We start from the raw sequence: 20,504 nt of genomic DNA, 5'->3' as shown, positions 1-20,504 counted from the left end.
AAGTGTCTAGAATGAGAATGTGATTTTCTTTTGAACACTATTTCTTCCTTCTTGAAGCATCTTCGATGTTGATTTCTTCTGTGACTGCTGCATTCAGGTTGGTAATGTATATTTGCACGATCTCTTTGCAGAGATGCTTTAAGTTTCTTAACTTTTACAAACAATGAGGCCCCTTAGTAATGGCTTAGTGTTTAAACGATTTAAAGATCCATAGTGTCGAGAATGTTCCTCGACTACTAAACTCCCTCGACTAAGAGACTAATATGGAACATGAGCCTGACTAACAAGAAGACCAATCATAGGCTAGCATTTTAATAGCCATAGTTGTCGAGACTCGAGAATGTTCCTCGACTACATTCTTCGATTTAGTACAAAATGAATAGGTTGTGCCATTTATGATGAGTCACTAATTCCTACAATATTAATTATTCAAAGTTTTTATGGACTTGTCAGTTAGATAACAAATAAAACACGTCTCCGAGTCATAACAAACCGACTACATATATGTAGCATGGTATACCTGGAATTGAAAGATGAATGATGAGTAACTTAATTAACTAGCTCATTTTCACTAATAAACATCAGTTGATTATTACTCCGTATCTATGCACTCAATTATCATGAGTTTAATGTCAAAGAATTTTGAAATTGCAGGAGAATCAACCCAAATAAATAGCTTAGTAATATTTTAATTATTTTTTTAGGTAAGCTTAGTAATTACTAATTATTACTACATCTATTTTACAATATTTGATGTTTTGGTCAAAATGACATAATTTAATTAATCAAGTATAGTATTTTATAAATGGACAGCTCTATGTTGCGATCTCGAGGGTCACAAGGTGCGGTAGGCGTAAGATGTTGATCTGTGATGGGGAGGGAGCCATGACGGAGTGAATGTGGTATTCAAATAAATATTCGGGAATTTGAGATGAATCGTGATCATTTAAATAATTTTATTTAAACCTTTTAATTTTAAATTTTGGATAGAGTTATGCTCATTTGGATAGTTTTACTTAAACATTCGTTTTGATAATTATTTAAATTTTTAAAATATAAAATATGATATTATATTATATATAATATTCATTTAAATAATTTTAAAAGAAAAATATATTGACGGCTTACATTTAATAATAGTTGTACCATCTCTCAAACAATAGAATTTTGTACAAGTCCTGATTGGCATAAAAAATAAATAAGTAAAAAGGAAGAAGAGATGGTCTCTGGCATAAAATTGTCCGGACCAAAATATCATCCTAATTAGGATATTATAAGTCCATGAAGGCTTTTATCATTGGATTTTGACTCCTATATCGGAGAATGTACTTTGTCACTTGTTTTATTATTCACAAGTTAAAAACTTGTTGATATATCCGTCAAAAGAGACGATTATTTTCAATAATTATTGACAGGTCTTTAAGAAATAAAAGCATCAAACATCTTATACAGATAAATGTGTGCAGAGCTTTCTGGGTCAAAAACAATTTCTAATGAATGATTTGGTCATATCCCCAAGATGCTTCGACTCCTCTTTCGTAGTCACCGATCGCAGAATCAAAGTCAGTAAGAGGAAAACAAAATCAGCCAAGCATCGGCTCAACTTGAACGTTAAATAGAAAATTATATTCGGAGAAAGCTGAACAAAGAAAATCAAATTTCTAATGAGTGGATGGATTTGAATCGTCAAATTCCTCCGACCGCTACAAATATTCTCTAAGAAAAAAAATCAACCAGTGGCTACATACTTCGCCGAGCCTCGACCTCCAATCATAGAGCACCACCCACTCTGCAACGTGTTAAGAAACACTAAACAGTACACTATGAGTTCCGACCTGCACACTTAAGTATCAGAGTGCGACCGAAACTCAACATGCGCACATCGCAAGCATTTATCGAGCTTCCTCCGATCGAAATCTCTCAACGATGAATAAGAGGATAAAATCTTGAAGGAAAGGACCACGACACGATCGTGACAAAATGCCCTCACTCGAGGCAAATGAAGGAAAATCCCTCAATCGAGGCAAACGAATAAAAATCCATCAATTGAGGTAAATGAACAAAAAGACCTCGATTGAGGCAATTGAAGATTAAGACCACGACATGATCATGTCAAAAAGACCTCGATTGAGGCAATCGAAGATTAAGATCACGATACGATCGTGGCAAAAAGACCTCGATTGGGGCAAACAAAAAAAATCCCTCAATCCAGACAAATGAAGAAAAAGCCCTTGCTCGAGGCAAACGAAGAAAAAACACCACAACACTATCATGGCAAAAAGCCCTCGCTCGAGACAAATGAAGAGAACATACCACGACACGATCGTGGCAAAAAGCCCGCTTGAGGCAATCCAAGATAAAGACCACGGCAAGTTTGTGGAAAAAAAGCTCGCACTCGACGTGATTTTAGATAAATGCCACTCAAGGAATGTGGCATAAAGCCCTCGCTCGAGGCGAATGAAGGAAAAGACCACTAATCAATGGCACCAACGAAGACTTTGCCATGGCAATGCCACGTAAACAAAAGCATCAACAAGGACTTTGTCATGGCAATGCCACGTAAATCAAGGCAAAAAACAAAGACTTTATAGTGGCAATGCCACATACATCAAAGCAACAAAAGAAAAGACTTTTTCATGCACCGCCACGTAAACCAAAGCAAAAAACAAAATCTTTACCGTGGCAATGCCACATAACCCATAGCAACAAAAGAAAAGACTTTGTCGTGGCACCGCCACATAATCCAAAGCTAAAAACAAAAATTTTATTGTGGCAATGCCACATAAACCAAAGCATTAAAAGAAAAGGACTTTATCGTCACACCGCCACGTAAACTAAAGCAAAAAAACACAAACTTTTTCTACATAAACCAAACAACAAAAGCAAAGACTTTTTTCATGGCAACGCCACATAACCAAAGCAAAAAATAAAAACTTTATTATGGCAATACAACACAAATAGAAGGACTAGTAAGATCCGAACCGAGGAACACAATATGTTTGCAAAAGTTCATGTGTAATGCTTAGTAAAGTTTTCCAACTATGACTTGGCTTATATATAATATCAGTTGCTTCTAATAAATATTTTTTGAAAGCATAATAGGGTGTATATCCCCATCTAGCATTAGATTAAAATGCAAATGCAAGTCAAATACGAAAATATTTTACTTCAAAGACCACGGGATGGTATGGCAAAAAGACCTTATCTGCATAAGAGCACCCACATCCCTATCTCCCTCTCCTACCACATTTACATTTTTTATCATCCCATCACTACATTCATACATTTTTTATCATCCCATCACTACATTCATTCTGCCCATTCATTTTAAATGGGTCCCATATGTAAACTCTTATAATATTTTGTTTATCACTTATTGTTCAATACTATATACTTATATATTTTATTTGATTTTGTCTACTAAAATTAATTGTTTAATATAAATTTTAATATTAATATACATTATAAAAATAAAGTAATTAAATATAAACAAAAAAATTATTTAATAAAACATATAATATTATTAAAGTTTTCGGAAGCATTTTATTACACCGAATTACACTTATCATAACTAATAATACAAATAAATAATACATTTCATCAATTAGTTATAAAATAAGTGTGAAGATGATGGAAATTAAAAAAAAAATAGACTTATACGATACATCTACTCGTTGTTGTTTCCGAACTTCTTCCAAATATGTTCAACCAAATCATCTTGGAGTTGACGATGCGTTTGTCTATTACGAAGGCTAGCGTTGGTTTGGAGGATATTTGTGAAGTTTGGAGGAAGACCGCGATTAAAACTCGATGTCGATTCAGCTTGCACATTGTTAGTGTAGTATGTGTTATCACCCTCATATTGATCTCATTCATCCTCAATAATCATATTATGCAATATAATACATGCATACATGATATCGCTAAGTATTTATGTATTCCACATTCGTTCTGGGCTACGTATAATAGCAAATTGAGCTTGAAGAACACCAAATGCTCGCTCCACGCCTTTTCGAGCTGCTTCTTGGTGTTGAGCAAATAATGTTGCCTTTTTTCCTTGTGGTAATGGAATTATTTTGACAAAGGTAGGCCAATTATTATAAATACCATCGACTAAGTAGTATCCAATATTGTAATGTTTATCATTTACCTCGAAAGAAACATGAGGAGCTTGTTTCTATAAGTTGCGTGAACAAATGAGATTGATTTAACACGTTCCAATCATTGTTTGACCCTACGACGCCGAAAAATGAGTGCTAGATCCATAAATTTTTAGATGCAACTGCTTCGAGCATAATTTTTAATACACCATGGTTACCTCTAGTATACATACCTTTCCATCCTAGTGGACAATTTTCCCATTCCCAATGCATGCAATCCACGCGCCCAACATGCCTGGGAAGCGTCGTTCTTCTCCTAAACGAAGCAAGTAAGCGGTATCATTCTCATTAGGCTTCCTTAAATAATAGGGCCCAAAAATCTCTTGCACGCTTATAATGAAATTTCGATTGCACTCCAATATAGTGCTCTCACCAATTCAAAGGTATTCATCAAGTTTATCGGCAGGCGCTCAGTAAGCCAACATTCGATTAGTACCGATGCATTTTTGAATAGCAGAAAGACCTTTCCTACCGATAGCATCACGTCTTCTTTGAAAATAAGTGCATCGATTTTCTAGTTCATTCATGCAAAGAAAGATATGCTTTCTCATTATGAACCTCCGATGAAATTGATTATCGGCGTAAACCGGATCGTCTGAAAAGTAATCCTTCATGAGACGGGACTCTCCATCTTCGCAGTGTCTCTCTATGTAAGTTCTTCGGTGTGAACGAATTCTTGAGCTACTAGCCTATTTGCTCGCTTCTTAACCGAACATGTCTTCTTACTTCTCGACTAAATTCACTGTCTAGCTAGTTCTTCTCTAATAATATCAATAAGACTCATACCTTCATAAGGATCAGAATCTAAAGACATTATCGATTGATATTATAGACTTGAGAGAATGGTTTAGCAATAGGAACTATGATAAGATTTCAGAGAGAGAGGCAGTATGTTATTATTTTTTTGGTGTAAGAATGGTGAATGATGGCTTTGTGCCCTTTTTTATAGATAATATTTCAAAGGCTACTTCCAAAACGGTCATATTTCCAACAGTCATATTAATAATTAATTAAGGTATTTAAAGATATATATATCATAATTTTAAATTCTACTATTAATTTATTAAATTATTTCCGTTTAAATCTTAAGCGAAAAATATATTGCATGTAATTGCTTTATCTAACTATAATTCGTGTCTAATTTGGAGTACGAGTGTTACACATCCAATAACTATTAAAATTTAAAATATATTCAAATATAAAATACAAGCGACAACAACAAAATATTAAAAATACATCAAACGACTAATTGAATTTATTTTTGGAAAACACGTCCAACATTTAAATTAAAAATACATCAAATATAAAACGTTTGCCGAAAAGTTGTTGTCTCAGGTGGATGCACAATTTTTAATGATCTTGTCTCTGTGAATTGGTCATTTCGAATCTATCAATATATAGGATTTTCATTGTCAGTATTTCGATGCATCGGCTTGTGCCTTCGTTGCTTTGGCTTGTGCTGTAGTGGCTGCTTCTAACTTCTCAAGAGCTATAATTTTTTTCGATTTCAAATTTACCAATTCCTCGGATATTAGATCCCAGTCAGGTTATTTGCCTTTTGCCTTTATCTTAGCTGTTTTTTTACCAATTGGACGAGTCCTATTCAAGTTACTAACATCATGTTTGGGATTAGATGATGATGTATACGCTCCTGATTCCGAAACTTTAGTCCGTTTTGATGATTACTCCTCCTTGTAAGCTCCATTCCACTTTTGTTCATCCTTCACCTTTCCTCACCAATGTTGTAGTTTGAAATCATGATCACCTTGCTCTTATTTAAAGAATTCTAATGCAGCATTCATCACATTAGCATCATTCCACCCACTTCGTTTTACGTCCAACGCTCGCTTGAACAGTCGTTAAAGTATGTGACCATAGCATTTCCTTTCATCCAACGGTCCTTGCATTACGACCTATTCCTCTTCTGGCCGTCGATATTGGATAATGTTACTGTTGAAATAATATGAGATAGACTGCCAATAGTTCTTTCCTGACTGGTCAATACCGATGATTGGATCCTTAGATATATTAAGCCATGCACTAGCCAATAAAATATTTTCATTGGCAGTCCAATTTAAACTTCGTGTCCTTGCAACCTTCTTGCCTTTAGTCACTAGAACATCCGTACCATCATCATCATCATTCAAGTCAATAGTTTCCACGCCACGTAGGTGAGAGACCGACTGAGAAAAAGAAGTAGGATGTGATTCCAATTCATGATTACGATTTGGAGTCCACCCGGAGTCATATTCGAGTGGTATGGATTATTAGTAAAGTATCCAAATTATTGCCATCATGGAATATTTTGCACTTTTCTAATCATCGCAGGAGATCCAGAATAAGGAATTTGTGAATTTTGTGAAAATTGTGTGTATGAAAAAAATTGTGAATTATGAGGAGGTGGTGGATGTTGGAAAAATTGTGGATTATGAAAATATTGTGGATTTTGAAGATATTGAAAATTTAGCTTTTCGAAATTTAAATTTTCAAATTCTTTATTTTGATATGGATCCATAGTAGAATTCAAATAAGAAATAGTAATAAGAGATGAATGTTTGAAAGGTGAAGAAGAAATTGTATGGAGAAAAATTTGTATTTCTATTAGAATATGAAAGGATAGCATATATAATAGAAACATATTTTTTAAAGAAAAAAGGGTCATATTTACTGTTTATAACGTTGTAAAAACAAATTTCATTATTCATTTAACGGTCAAAAAGCTAGTACTTAAAGTGTAAAAATGAATCAAAAAGATACAAATTCACATGATATAAAAACGGACAAAAACGGTTTTAGAAAACAAAATAATTTAAAAAATAATTCTCTCACGTCACTTTTTCTTTCATTTGGCGCCACATTTATGTTTTTGTCGGATTATCGATGGGTGATAATTTTATCATCCAACCTTCTCTCTTTCGTTATCACTCCTCTTTCACAATGCTTTGTTTTCTTATCACCTTGCCACATGTACTTAATCACCTCCTTATCACTGAACGTTGCGCATGCTCTAAGCATCGCAGCAGGCGTTTGCACAAGCATCAATGCAGGTGTGGGCGTAGGCATCTCCCGATGTGTTTTTCATGTTGTTTTTGGGGTTTGACTTGGATACCTCTCTAGTAGCTTGTTGTGTATGTCAACTAGGACGTGGCTCAATGATTAAGACGTTTGTGTCCTATAGTTCGATTTTTAGGGGAAGGGATTTTGGATGAGTAGATTGTATTACGTTTTTATTTTTTTTATTTTTTTAAAAAAAAAAAACAAAAAGAAAACCTACACAAACCAATGGTCATATAGGTATTATATATGATACATCCATCCAGGCTACTTGCAAGTTTCGAGTTCCATGTTACAGGGGCTGGGCTGACTAATCTAAAAAAAACTTGCTGAAGTTTGCTTATACCGAAATAAGTACTTATTTTTATATAATCAACTTTACTAGACTAACTTAGCTCCAGTTCAATAAAAAGTGACAAATGAACATTAACAACAGTCGAATCTTAACAAAATGTTTGATTAGTAGCTATAAAACCTGAATATAACACGGAGTATGAGTTGTCATTTATAAATCCCCAAATATACAATCATCCAACTCCTAAAACACAGAGTAGAGCATTTGTACACAGCACAGGACCTTTTTTATTACCATAACTTCAGTTGACTCACTCCCACAAAACTAAAACATGTCCCATTCTTGGCAGGCGATCATAGAATGAAATTAAGTTGTATGATTCCGATGACATCTGATGATGTTACCACATCAGTAAGTGTGGGAGGATCTACTACCATCTCGCGGTCGCTGCAAATATATTTGGATAAAGCATTAGTTGATTTCATTTTCTTCTTTCAATACTGATGGAGACTTACCAAGTTCATGGTCTCAGTAAACATCTATTTACGTCTTTAAATTGCAACGTGTAGGTGAAGGACATCTAATTTCTAATTAAGCTTGAGCAATTTTCAGGTTAAGATCTAGAATTCAAACGCATCCCAACTTTTGCATATATATAGGCTGAATTACTAAGTTCATTAGTTGATTATTGCCTTCATTTTCTTCAAGATCAATCATAGTAATATTTGTTAATGGAAAGTAAACATTACCTTTGTGTGCCTGTTGCCTCTAGACGAAGAAGTTTCCTTGGGGATAGCTACATCAGCCTCCTCTTTGTAGACTTGAGCACTGGTGTAGGATCTTTCATAAGCATCATCAACGTTTGCGTTGGCATAGGCTGTTCTATAGGCATCATCAATATCAGCAGCGGCGTAGCCTCTCATGTAAGACTCTGCATAGGCTTCAGGATAAGCACGAGCAATATTTCGTGGTGGTTGTACTACACGTCTGCGAGGAGCAGGTGCTGAGTTCGGGTTGCGCCGACGACTCCTGGTTTGGAGGGTGCTTCCAAGTTTGGAGGGCGTTGACTTTTCGGGTGATGAAGATTTATGCTTCTTCTCCTGAGTTCTTGTAGCGCTATCAGAATTACGACTACTGTCTAGCAAGGCATCACAATAAACATCACAGCAGGCATCTGCATAAGCATCCGCGCAGGCGTCTGCGTAAGCATCCGCGCAGGCGTCTGCGTAAGCATCCGCGCAGGCGTCTGCGTAGGCATCACAAGATGCATCGGCGCATGCGTCTGCATAGGCATCACAACATGCATCTGCATAAGCATCCCCCAGAGACTTGGCAGCAGTTGTGCCAAGTAGAGCTGGGGATGTTTTTGCAGTGTTGTTGGGGTTAGACTTGGGAATTTTTTCTTCTTGTGGATATTGCTCATCCATTGATGCTCAGTCTTCTTGAGAGCTGCAGGCTAATAATTATAAAGCTTTCTTTGTTCTTCTTTTTTTAACTTCTCTATGTAGATATTATCGCCTGATTGATTAGAGACTTATAGAGATAGTAAAAGTTACACGGAAAAAACATCAAATCAAAAAAAAAAAAAAAAAAGAGAAGAAGTTACAAAGAAAATACCGAAAAACAGAGCCGTGAAAAATTACTGAGAAGAACATGCTAAACAAATTCGGGCCCACGCTTATTGAAAAAAGGAAAAAATTGCAGATGTACTGATGTGATGGGAATATTTGTCCTGCAATGGCATGATTATGAACAAGAATCAATAATTTATACAATATAACTCTAAGAAAAAGGGGAAACCCTTAAAATTAAGAATAAATCTAAGAATCTTAAAATATCATTTGCTAGAAACATTCTGTCTGTCCCCTCAATAAAATCCTTACTGCCAAATCACAAATTCTCAAAGTCAAGTAACTTAAGTTATATGGAGAAATAGGACTCTTGAGATGTAAGCACTTTCTATTTCATGGATTCTTATTCCTACACATTACATCTACTTCATTCAGGCCACATTTCTTGGACAAAGAACTTCATGAATCTGTTTCTTATTGAGAGTAACAAAATTGAATTTTCAATTCAGAACTTTTTATCCTCTTAGCGGATTGTGCGTTGAGCTCCAATGCCAGGGTGTGATTACTAAAATTTGATGTAGGGCCAACAAATTGGACAGGACCTGAAGAGCAAAAACAAAAGAAAGTGTCAAGATGCCAGATATGATATTCTTGTGGTATATCATTCATCTATAAATGATTGTTTCATTATTGACGGAAAGTATGTAAGGATGCGTCTACCTGGATTGACGTAACGGTTCTTAAGAGCCCAATCATCTCGCAGTGATGCAAATTTCTTGAATGGTGCACCTGAAATTTTGCTAGAAATTTAAAGAAAAGAAGAAATGATATATTTTTTTAACAAATGAATTTATAGATTTGCTCCATTTTTCACGTTCTAGAAAGGGATAGGGTCCCAAGAATTGATACCTTCAAGTTCCACCATTGCCTTCTTAATGACAGGCTTAAATTTTCCTGTTAAAATGTACAAAATTCTTATAGTTCTGATGCAAATGAATGCTTATAGCGTTTTTTCCATTCAAAATTACAGCAACTAACCGTGTCTCCTCTCTACATCCATTAGATTAGTCAGGGCTGTTCCGCCAACTGTCCACTCTTCAACTGGAGCATTCAAGTTTCCAACCTGAACGAACAAATTTGTATATAACACATTGTTAACCACTTCAAATAAATTTGCTTAAAAGACGGAAAAATCTGCAAAGAACAAATTCATGAGTTGTGGATGAAAACAAACCGAGGAAATCAATCCAGTCTTTCCAGAATGAAGGAGTGCTCCAGCACCATAGCCCAATGCATAGCAGTAATTTGCATCAAAGTTCGATGGCAATCCACATCTACCCTCGTAGCTGAGCAGTAAAACCAAGTATCATGTTAGATAAAGTAAAAAGTACACTTACCATCCAAAACACATTTTGAATCAGCATAGGACACTGTCATACTAATTCAAGAAAAAAGTGATGTATGATTACCCGAAGAAGTGAGACTGTCCTTTAAACTCTCCTTTGTATGATCCCCCTTGCTTCCTTTTGGCCAATTCAGTTTCAACCATTTCAATTAGCATTTTCTCTGTTTCTATCTTTGCCACCTAGCATCATAACAACAACAAAACGTGTTACCAATATATTAAACCTCAAAAGCCAACAAAAATAAAGATATAAAATAAAATCCACCTGCACATTGCCGTGAGGATCACGTTCAAGAAGTAGTTGCTCTTGGATAGCTTGAGGTAAAAGTTCAAAGAGATCCTTCGATTGGCTTCTGAGTTTGCTCTTCCAGGCACCAGTTGCATCTACAGTGTCATGTGCTATGATTTCATTTAGCTCTGCAATCAGTTGCTGAACCTGGAAGATTGACCTAAACTTTGTGTAAGCAATAACAAAAAAAATAAAGATGTTGTTTTCATTCTTATTCACAATAATAATACCTCAGGAACAAAATCAATCAGGCCTTCAGGGATTAGAATGACACCATAGTTATAACCAAGTTCTGCACGTTTACAGATAATATCTGAAATGTGGTCTGTAACATTCTTCAGTGTCTGCTTCTTGGCAGAAACCTGCATCAAAATTGATATTTAGAATTTGCAAAGTCAAACATCCTTAACCTGAATGATTAACTTGATACAAAACCATCTTGATAGTTGATGGGAATTGTGATGAATAATTAACAACATTAATGTCGATCTATTTTCTCTTTCCCACGACCGATTTCAGAACACTTAAAATAAAGGTAAGCGAAGCCCTAACAAATTAAAGTTGAAGTTAAGAAGGCACGTAAAGAGAGATACCTCTTCTCCGATAACTGTAATGTTTGGATGAGTCTGCAAAGCACACTCCAAAGTTATGTGAGAAGCTGCCCGTCCCATAAGTCTCATGACTGCAAGAGTAGTATTAAAATTAAAATCAAAGTCTAGACTAGTAACTATGTCATTCATAATATTGGGTATTCCATATTTTTCTTTTGAAAGCGATATTCCATATGTTAATCTCATGAACTTGTACATTCTTATTGTGATTATGGGAATGTTAATTTTTTATAAGCACTTACAGTGGTAGTATTTTCCAGTTGAGCGTGCATCTATCATGACATTTCCAATCATTTCTGAGTAAATCTGCACATTCAATAGAAGATCATTATCAAATGCTAATAATTGATCAATGAAAATTAAATTACATCAATAAAGCCAATATACCTTGCACGCAGTATCGAACCCAAAACTTGTGGGCACCTCTTTGCATTTCAAATCACCATCAATGGTCTTTGGACAGCCAATCACTCGTGCCTTCAAGTTTTTACTCCTAATAATAAAAAATTACAGAGTTGCACCAAGCGAAATAGTTAGTGACAGAAATAATGAAACAACTGTTGGTATCACACAACTCTGCTCTCCAAAATAGCGTACATGTTGCCTTAATTACCTGAAGTTCTCAGCAAGGAGGCAAGCATTTGTGTTTGAATCATCCCCACCAATAACCACTAGCCCGTCTAAATCTAACTTTTTCGCAGTTTCTTCGGCTTGAGTAAACTGAAAGCTTGAAACTGCTCATTTCAGATGTCAATTTTTAAGAATCTAGTTACTAGTAAGCCAAAAAACAGTAATGTGACCTGTTCTGGAGTTTCGATCTTGTCTCTACCACTACAGATCATGTCAAAGCCACCCTGTCAATCAAGTTTGCAAAACGTTAGTTCATGCAAATTGACTTATAAAACAATTTTAATTCATGTGAGATATTTCATTTACCTGATTTCTGTAGGGATAAACGAAATCTGGTGTCAACTCAACATATTTACCCTTCATGACACCTGCAGGACCACCCTTAAATCCATACATTGTGCTTCCCTTAGTCCTCTCTAGCAAATAATCTAAATCGGAAAAAGAAAATACGAGACTCGAAAAGTTTATAAACAATCAATTAAACAGAAATATATTAGACACATTATTATTACAAATAGTGGACTCACCAAAAATCCCAGATATGACATTGTGTCCACCAGGAGCCTGGCCGCCGGACAACACAACACCGATCTTCAAACTCTTATCCGCCGGAAGACCCCCCTGACCGGCAACAAGCTTCGCCGATGGCTGCCCGAAAAGACTGGGAAACAACTTTTTAATCTCATCTGAGTAACCAAACAAACAAACAGTTACGTTTTCTTAGCTTAAACCACAAGGAACCACGTAAAAAAGCACAACTATGTACATACATACAGATGCGTGAAATTATTAGACGCGTGAGTATTAGTAAAATGGGTTACCGGGATTTCCGGCGGCGGAGCTAGGAGGTCCGTCGACGACATTGAAGGAGGATTTAAGGACTGAAGGGAGAGGCAGATTGTGGTTCAATCTGCTGGTTTGTACTTCACTGTAAATCGAGGAGAGGCGGCCGGGGCCTTCCTTTGTTCCACAGCCGTTGGATTGCGCCGGAGGTGACATAATCTCGATCGTCGGAACGGGAAAACTGAATTCGAGTGAGTGAGAAGTTTAGACGTCTGTTTTGTTTGTGTACATGTCCTTTGGAAAAGAGCAAAATAAAGTTGGGTGTGTGGAAAGGGTAAAAGAGAGATTTACACAAGCCGGAAAGGTAGGAGAGGTTAGTTTTATGGTAGTTGAAAGAGCCCATTTTCGCGAAGCCGAATAAAATGAAATTGGAATTACATCTCATATGTCGTTTTTGAATCGATATTTATGTCTGACTGGATGCCACGTTTGCGAAATTAACGGCGTTTGCGGGTGGGGGGACCTTCAAGATCTTAATAGTCAAAGATAGGGGTGTTCTACACAAGTAATTTTTAGAAAGGGACCATCGAGATCAGAATTTAAAAGTATGTATACTTAGGTAGGCCGATAGAATTATGGAACGTAGCCCAGCCCATTTCATAATGGCTTTTGTTGTTAAGCTTGTCATCGCACACTGCATAGCATACTTGCCGCCATTGTCACAGAGTTCGAGCTCGCTCCGCTGCTGCTTTACTCACACTGGTCAATTTTTCTCTCTTTCGCTTGTTCCTGAGGTTCAAATTCTCTCTTGCGAAATGAAATTAGGATTATAAACATCCAATTTTTAATAATGGATTGAATAATGTTTTCGAGGTGTTGATCAGGGTTTTTGGGGGTTTTTCACTTACGCAAAGGATTCTGTTTTCTATGTCGATCTAATAACTATTCAAACAGTTAATTTTGTTCTCTTGGTCATATAGAATATTTTTTTAAAATTCAATCGTCGTTTAGTTATGCTAATATTGAATTGATTTTATGTTCAGTGAAAAATGTCTTCCTTTATGCTGCTTTCTTGTTCAGTTTTGTTCCAGTTTCACATCTTCTAATTATTGAGTGTTAACTGAATCAACTCATGAAATACCTGAATCTACACTTCAAATGAGTTTGCTATTACTTAAAACTGTTGTATATAAATTTTCTCTTCTGTGGATATGGTTGTGCTGTATGTTGAATCTATAGGATATGTTTCATATTTTCCTTTCCTTCCGTCCACTTTGTGTCATAATAATGTAGGGTGAAAGAAGGAAACATGAATGGGAATGCATTCAAGGCTTTTAAAGCTCAAGTACCAATTGAATGGAGCCCTAACCTCTACATAACTCTGGTAAGGGGAATGCCTGGAACTAGGCAGATACATCGTCGTACCTTAGAAGCTTTGCGTCTTGGAAAATGCAACCGGACTGTCAAGCATCGGAACGATCCAAGTCTCAGAGGAATGCTCAACCAGGTTTTAATACAAGCTTGTTCAGAAATATATCCATTGATCATTTTTGTGTTGGTTATTCACTGATTTTTAATTTTTATCTTTTAAATTCAGGTTAAGAGGCTAATTGTGATCGAGACAGAAGAGATGTACAAGGCTCGCAAACAAAATGAAGCAGAGCACAAAGCTATACGCCCCCCATTGGTTATAAGCCACCAGCCTGCCTCTAGTTCTTAGGATCTGTATGAAACTTGGAAGAGGTCAGCTTTCAGCTTCTCGTTGTTTTATTGCTCGGAGGGTTGTACTGGTAGTGTTTCTCATAAAATGATGGCAGTAGATGTGGTCACGTCTATTGAGTTTCTTGCATTTATTTACTACTATATTGGAAACACTCAGCTATAATTCAAGTACATTATTTGTCATCAATCTATTATTCTATTTCTATGGAACTAAGGTTTTAAAATTTATCCTTTTTCTTGTTATGCCACTTTGAATTCAGCTCTATGGATTTGATATTCTAACTGAATAGGATGTAACGTTCTAACTACTTTCATGCGGCATTGTTTACACTATGTAGTGATCAGAAATATGAATTCTTACTAATCTCACTGAAAAATTATAGACAGGGCAGCATCATATATCAGCCATCCAAATTTGTTTCTTTGGACAAAGCTTAAAATCAGAATGAAAAAAATATGAACTATATTCGAGAAAGTTTTGAAAGCACACATCTAGGGAAGTTCAACTTTTTCCTCCACATATTCCAGAGTTCCTTTCTTCTCAACATCTTCCACCCCACCACCATTAAAGCTCTTGAGCTCCTTCTCTCCTTCTGCGAGTTTTATAGGCTGTTGTACCTTGTAATGGTGTTTCATTGCAACGACTAGGAAAACAAAGGAAGTTAATAACTCCTAGAACAGCAAGCAACCAGTAGAAGTTCTCCAACCTCCCTTCATTCCAAATTACTCCCTTATCCAATTCTTCCCTGTGATTTTGACTACAATGGACACTAGCAGACTGCTAACAAAGAATCCCATGGCCAGTGTACTTAGGAAAGGCCTGTGCTCATCGATTTCATCCGGTCTGGCGACTCTCTGATGAAGAACTCGAGCTGTCCGACGTAAGCGAAAGCTTCCCCAGCACCCACCAGGAAGTATTGAGGTACCAGCCAGAAAGCACTAATCATTTTATTTTCTTCAATGGCAATTCTCCTCCTCTGTTTCTCTACAATGGCGGCAGCCACCATGGCGGCCATCGAGAAAACAAGCCCGATCCCAATCCGTTGAAGACTTGTGATTCCCTGAGGGTTGTGGGTGGAGTCTCCGAGCGATTGGGACGAAAACTCTTTCATTTAGAGATGTAAAGAGGAGAATTGTGCTGAATAGAATGGTAGCGTATGAAGCTGAAGGGATTGTAATGGGTCCAATTTTCCTGTCCATGAAGGTAGCTTGCTCGACTGTGAAAGTGGTCATTTGAGAGTAGACTGTCCAAATAGGATACATGTTGACCAGATTGGGAGGAGTTTGGCCATCATTTTAACCTCCTCAACTTCAGTCAAAGTTGAGACTAACCATGGATTCATATTATTGTTTCCATCTTTTGCAACCTTGCCGTCCTCTACTATTGCAGCCTTGTCAAGGCACCTACAATCAATCAATACAACGAATGTATGAAAATGATGGTCATGAACCATAATTAAAATCATAACAGGTAGAACTCAGGAGTAGGGCTGGCAAAATAACCAATTACGTCGATCCAATTTGACTAAACCATCAGTTTGGTCGGAGTAGACCCTTTGTTTTGATTTAGTATATTGTCTCAGAATACTAGTTACTGTTTATATTCATTTTGCACAAGAAACATGACATATTTTGGGACAGTGGTAGTTTTTTATTTTCAGTTTTTCGAGTCTAAAACTGACTAAATCAAACCAAACTGAATTGTGATGGTTCACTTGAACTGAATTGTTTCAATTTCAGTATTTCAAATCAACCGGTGTTAAACTTACTTGAACTTATGTGTGTAAAGGAAACTTTGGCCTTCTCATACTCATTGAGCAATGAAGGATGAGAAGGATGAGGAAGACTCCTTTTCTTCCAAGCCAAGAGCAAAACCCTCCATATGATAGTTAAAGGGCTCCCTTGAGCTTTCTTGTATCGATACCAAGGGGTCCCACAAATCAACACAACCACGGCAACCACCATCGTCACTGCAGAGATTCCATATCCCCAACCTCTCCCTACATCGTCTTGTACGTAGACGAGAACAATCACAGCAAATAACGAGCCCATGCTAATAGAGAAATAAACCTGTTAAAGAAAAAGATCATAGACTTCTCTTCCTTAGGATCTCTATGGTCGAATTGATCGGATCCGAAACCGGAGACGTTCGACTTTATTCCTCCGCCTCCGAGTGCTACGATGTAGAGAGCTGCGTAGAGCAAGGCGAGTTGATTTCCGTTGGCCTCGATGCAGAGATGTTGTTGCATTCTTGAGTCGTTGCAAGAAGGGGGCCTCATGCTCGGTAAAGTTGTGGCGATAGTCAGTATCGTCACTCCCTGTGTAAAAAAAGAATCGAGATTAAAAAAACGAAAAATTCCATCTAAAATGAGAATTAATATCTATTAATCTTAAGTACCAGGGCAGTTATGGTTGCAAAGATTGCAACTGTCAAGTAACGGCCAAATTTGGCATCTGCTAAGAAACCTCCAAGAAGGCCAAGTAGATTTAGAGTTCCCATGAAGTTGGTGACGATCGTTGCAGATTTTGCCGATGAAATATGCAAATCTCCGACCAGATATGTTACCAAATTCATTGCTATGCCCATTACACAGATTCTTTCGGACAATTCAGTTCCTAAAATAAGGCCAGCAGCTAGCCATCCACCAGTTTTGGACTTGTCCACAGGATTGCCTTTGTAATCAACCACAGTTTCATGGACTGAATCATCTTTTCACGATTGCTTGTCAGCAAAACCTATATATTGCAACAAAACAAAACAAAAATGAGTTCTCATTAACATTTTTAACCAAGTGCCTTGTATCAATATAAAGTTTTAAGGAAAAAGATACCATCTTTGAATGTGTGTATTAGCAAGAACTTGAGAACAGCTCTTTTAAGATTGTCGGAGTAAAGGATCGTCGACAAGGGCGTTGTATGTGAAGAGAATTAATGCAACTGATCTTTTAAGGTTTTTTAGCAGATAGGAAATTATGAATGAATGATTGAATAGGGGATCGATAACCACTATGGAGTTTTGAATTTGCATTTATTCTAGTGGTGATGAGGGCTATATATGATAGTGATTTTGTGATTCTTATACTGTCCTCTGCTATACAATAAATTTTTGTCTTGTTCCATCTGTAGGTTTTGTGGCTACGACAACACTGTAAAAGCATATAGCAAACAAACAAACAAACTACAAAATGAAAGTGACAGCTTAGCATTCTTCATTTGAATACCTATCTCTTGTTCTATCATCTTCATCGTTATCAGTTCAACAATCACTGCTAGCTTCATATAATATGGCTCCTATTTTATAGGATCTTTTATAAAATAAAATTCATAATAATACTATTATAATAAGTGGCATTTCTCCAAATGGGAGATTACATTTTTCGAGGGATGACTTTTGAACTTTCTCAAATCTGATGAGTTCGATGAGTCCGGTTTTGGGTGAGTTTGTTTATCATTATCGATATTTTACATTTTTGTCGAAGACGCGATATTATATATATATATATGTGTGTATGGAATGAAGTTTGAGAGAGATGTCATAACGAATGCAAATAAAGTCCTTAATTAGATACAAATTGGCATCATCATAGATAAATACCTGAACTTTTGGTCAACTTTTTAATGACAAGTTCAATTCAAGTTCAAAGTTAGCTATATTATATATTACCATTAACCCAACTATCATCATGATGATATTGTATTCCTGCTTTCTAACTTCTTATTGCAAAGGGTATTACGTATAAGAACTTGATTTAGACTCGTATAATGACAGATTGATTGGTCAAATCAGAATAAATGATGGACGTAATACTTCTATATAATATACTTATATATTCGTAAAATGACTAAAAAGGGCAACTCCGGTGAACTTAGGACTCTCCATTTTTGGTGGCATGGTGAGCATCCATGTCGATAGACACGGTCTTTTCCTTACAATTGTAAAAAGTTATTTCCATAATACCGTGATCTTTCCAGGCCATAAATAAGCAACATTATGTTGCCCTAAATCTCACCCTCTTATATGTTGTAATGATTAATATTAAGAGGTGGCTAATAACTTGCTAATTAATTTGTGCTCAGTATTCATTTGTTGTAATGACTAATATTAAGAGGTGGCTAATAACTTGCTAATTAACTTGTGCTCAGTATTCATTTGTTGTCTACCTCATTGGAATTACAAGTTGACATGCTAAACAAACAAGTGTTCATTTTTAGAGGCTATGTGATGATGAAAACAAAGGAAAGAGTGATAGCTCTCTCACACATCAACACCAAAACGGAAATCGGTACACGTGCAATTCAATTTTGATCCTTTTGCTAACCCAATAACTTTTTCCTTTGTTGTATTCAATCAATTATTGAAAAAAAGTGGCCAAATTTTGCAACTTTACATATACTACCTCCATATAAATTTAATTTATATTAAAAAAAATTATATTTATTTTGGAACAGGAGATCGGAAGAATTAAGAATGGAGATCGGAAAGATACTATTGGACCTACTATTTTTCTACAAAATAGTGCACATATAATTAATACACACGGACAGAATTTGCATTTTCCACGTGTACGTCTTATTTCCTCAACATTTTCATGTTTAACTTACAGAAGCTATATCTTTCGTCGGTACGTACCATTTCAATCTTCTTAAACAAATAATTACTTATGGACGTACTCGGCGGCAAGGCTGTTTTTTGACTTCCATTGTCATTGAGTCCATACATTTTGAGCACTAATACGTAGGGGTATTTTTATTTTAGATTTTATAAAGTAATTTTTTGAATATTTAATCGATGGTCCTTAATTCCAGTGGTCCTTTATTTTATGTGGCAACGTACGATTTGCAATCGACGTATAGAGCCAACGTGATTTTCACATCGCCAATTAATCACCAAAATAAACTCTCTACGTCTTAAAATAAATGTAGATTTTTACATATAAATTATATTAAAATATTTATAATTTATTTTGAGATTGAATAATAATAAATAAAAATAAAAGTTAAATTTAAGCTACATGAAAAACATTGTTATCACCGAACATTGTAAACTTTTCAATGTTTCTGCTTAAAAATAAAATTTCCGAGCAAATAACATTTCCTTGCAGTAACAGTAAGTATTAAATCACCAAAAATAATAGTGTAGCATATTGATAAAATTAATTGCAGTGTAGTGCAACATAGGAATCAGGAGCGGATCCATTCTAAAGTCAAGGATGGACTACGGCACATGCTGGTTTCGAAAACATTCTGAAGCATATATACGTGTTAAATTTTTTTTATCAAACATATAATATATACATAACCTTTCGAAATAGAAACAAGTGGCTAATGTAAAAGCTTTTGGTCCCGGGATCAAATCCCATTAGCGCCACTGAGAAGCCATTTTTTTTGCCTTAGCTGTACTCGATTTATATTCTTTATTAACTTAACGTGATAATCCCAATGCCTATGCTATTAATTAATCAACTTCTTAGATGTTATACTGTATATTCTCTATTAACATCGCATGATAATCCCAATGCCTATATATGCTCTTAATTAATCAACTTTACTTGGATGTAATACTTGCATACAAGAGACAATTCAATTCTCAACTCCTGGGAGGATTTACTTGAAAAAATCATAAAAATATTATTCAGATATAAATGTAAAGCAATGTAGAAAGTAATTTTTAAAAAAATTATGTAACTTAAAGTTATTTTATTTTGATGGATATATTTTTTTATCAATTACTGATACAAATTACTCATTCACCCAAAATTTATTCCTCCCAAAAATCGAATATATGTTCTCAATGAAAAAAAAGTCTAATTAATTGTGTCATGTCGAGGTTGACTTGATGTATATATCAATATCATAATAATGTACAGGATAAAAAATTCCGCGATGAGGCTATAATTTAGAACTGTATCCTACCCTTTCAATAATTAAGTCCCGGCATAATCCATAATCAACTATGTTCCTATCGATAATTTTTTCCTGAATTC

General features: G+C 35.7%; 2 protein-coding genes and 2 pseudogenes across 2 annotated transcripts; 1 reads left to right on the top strand and 3 right to left on the bottom strand.

Annotated features, from left to right (window-relative positions):
* Nucleotides 1-3,868: 3,868 nt before the first annotated feature.
* On the bottom strand, nt 3,869-4,774 carry LOC139882325 (uncharacterized; annotated as a pseudogene).
* A 4,780-nt stretch (nt 4,775-9,554) lies between these two features.
* On the bottom strand, nt 9,555-13,014 carry LOC139882324 (pyrophosphate--fructose 6-phosphate 1-phosphotransferase subunit beta-like). Its single transcript, XM_071866666.1, has 16 exons — nt 12,837-13,014; nt 12,543-12,701; nt 12,322-12,443; nt 12,186-12,239; nt 11,999-12,105; nt 11,773-11,878; nt 11,628-11,691; nt 11,368-11,456; nt 11,005-11,136; nt 10,751-10,921; nt 10,550-10,665; nt 10,315-10,426; nt 10,119-10,203; nt 9,990-10,034; nt 9,801-9,869; nt 9,555-9,682 (listed from the first exon to the last, which is right to left on the bottom strand). The coding sequence occupies exons 1-16, from the start codon at nt 13,012-13,014 to the stop codon at nt 9,555-9,557; spliced, it is 1,737 nt and encodes a 578-aa protein (XP_071722767.1).
* Nucleotides 13,015-14,107: 1,093 nt separating this feature from the next.
* On the top strand, nt 14,108-14,683 carry LOC139882323 (uncharacterized; annotated as a pseudogene).
* A 329-nt stretch (nt 14,684-15,012) lies between these two features.
* Nucleotides 15,013-19,240, bottom strand: LOC139882321 (protein NRT1/ PTR FAMILY 6.4-like). Its single transcript, XM_071866665.1, is given in 11 exon segments — nt 15,013-15,177; nt 15,179-15,238; nt 15,241-15,338; nt 15,341-15,596; nt 15,598-15,773; nt 15,776-15,924; nt 16,286-16,589; nt 16,592-16,838; nt 16,919-17,229; nt 17,603-17,666; nt 19,151-19,240. Coding segments are annotated over 11 exon segments (1,920 nt in total).
* Between the last annotated feature and the right edge of the window lie 1,264 nt (nt 19,241-20,504).

The sequence above is a fragment of the Rutidosis leptorrhynchoides genome, unplaced genomic scaffold (genome assembly GCF_046630445.1).
Source record: "Rutidosis leptorrhynchoides isolate AG116_Rl617_1_P2 unplaced genomic scaffold, CSIRO_AGI_Rlap_v1 contig258, whole genome shotgun sequence".
NCBI lineage: Eukaryota > Viridiplantae > Streptophyta > Magnoliopsida > Asterales > Asteraceae > Rutidosis > Rutidosis leptorrhynchoides.
Note: the sequence above shows the minus strand (reverse complement) of the source record. Positions and strands in the feature narration are given on the sequence as shown.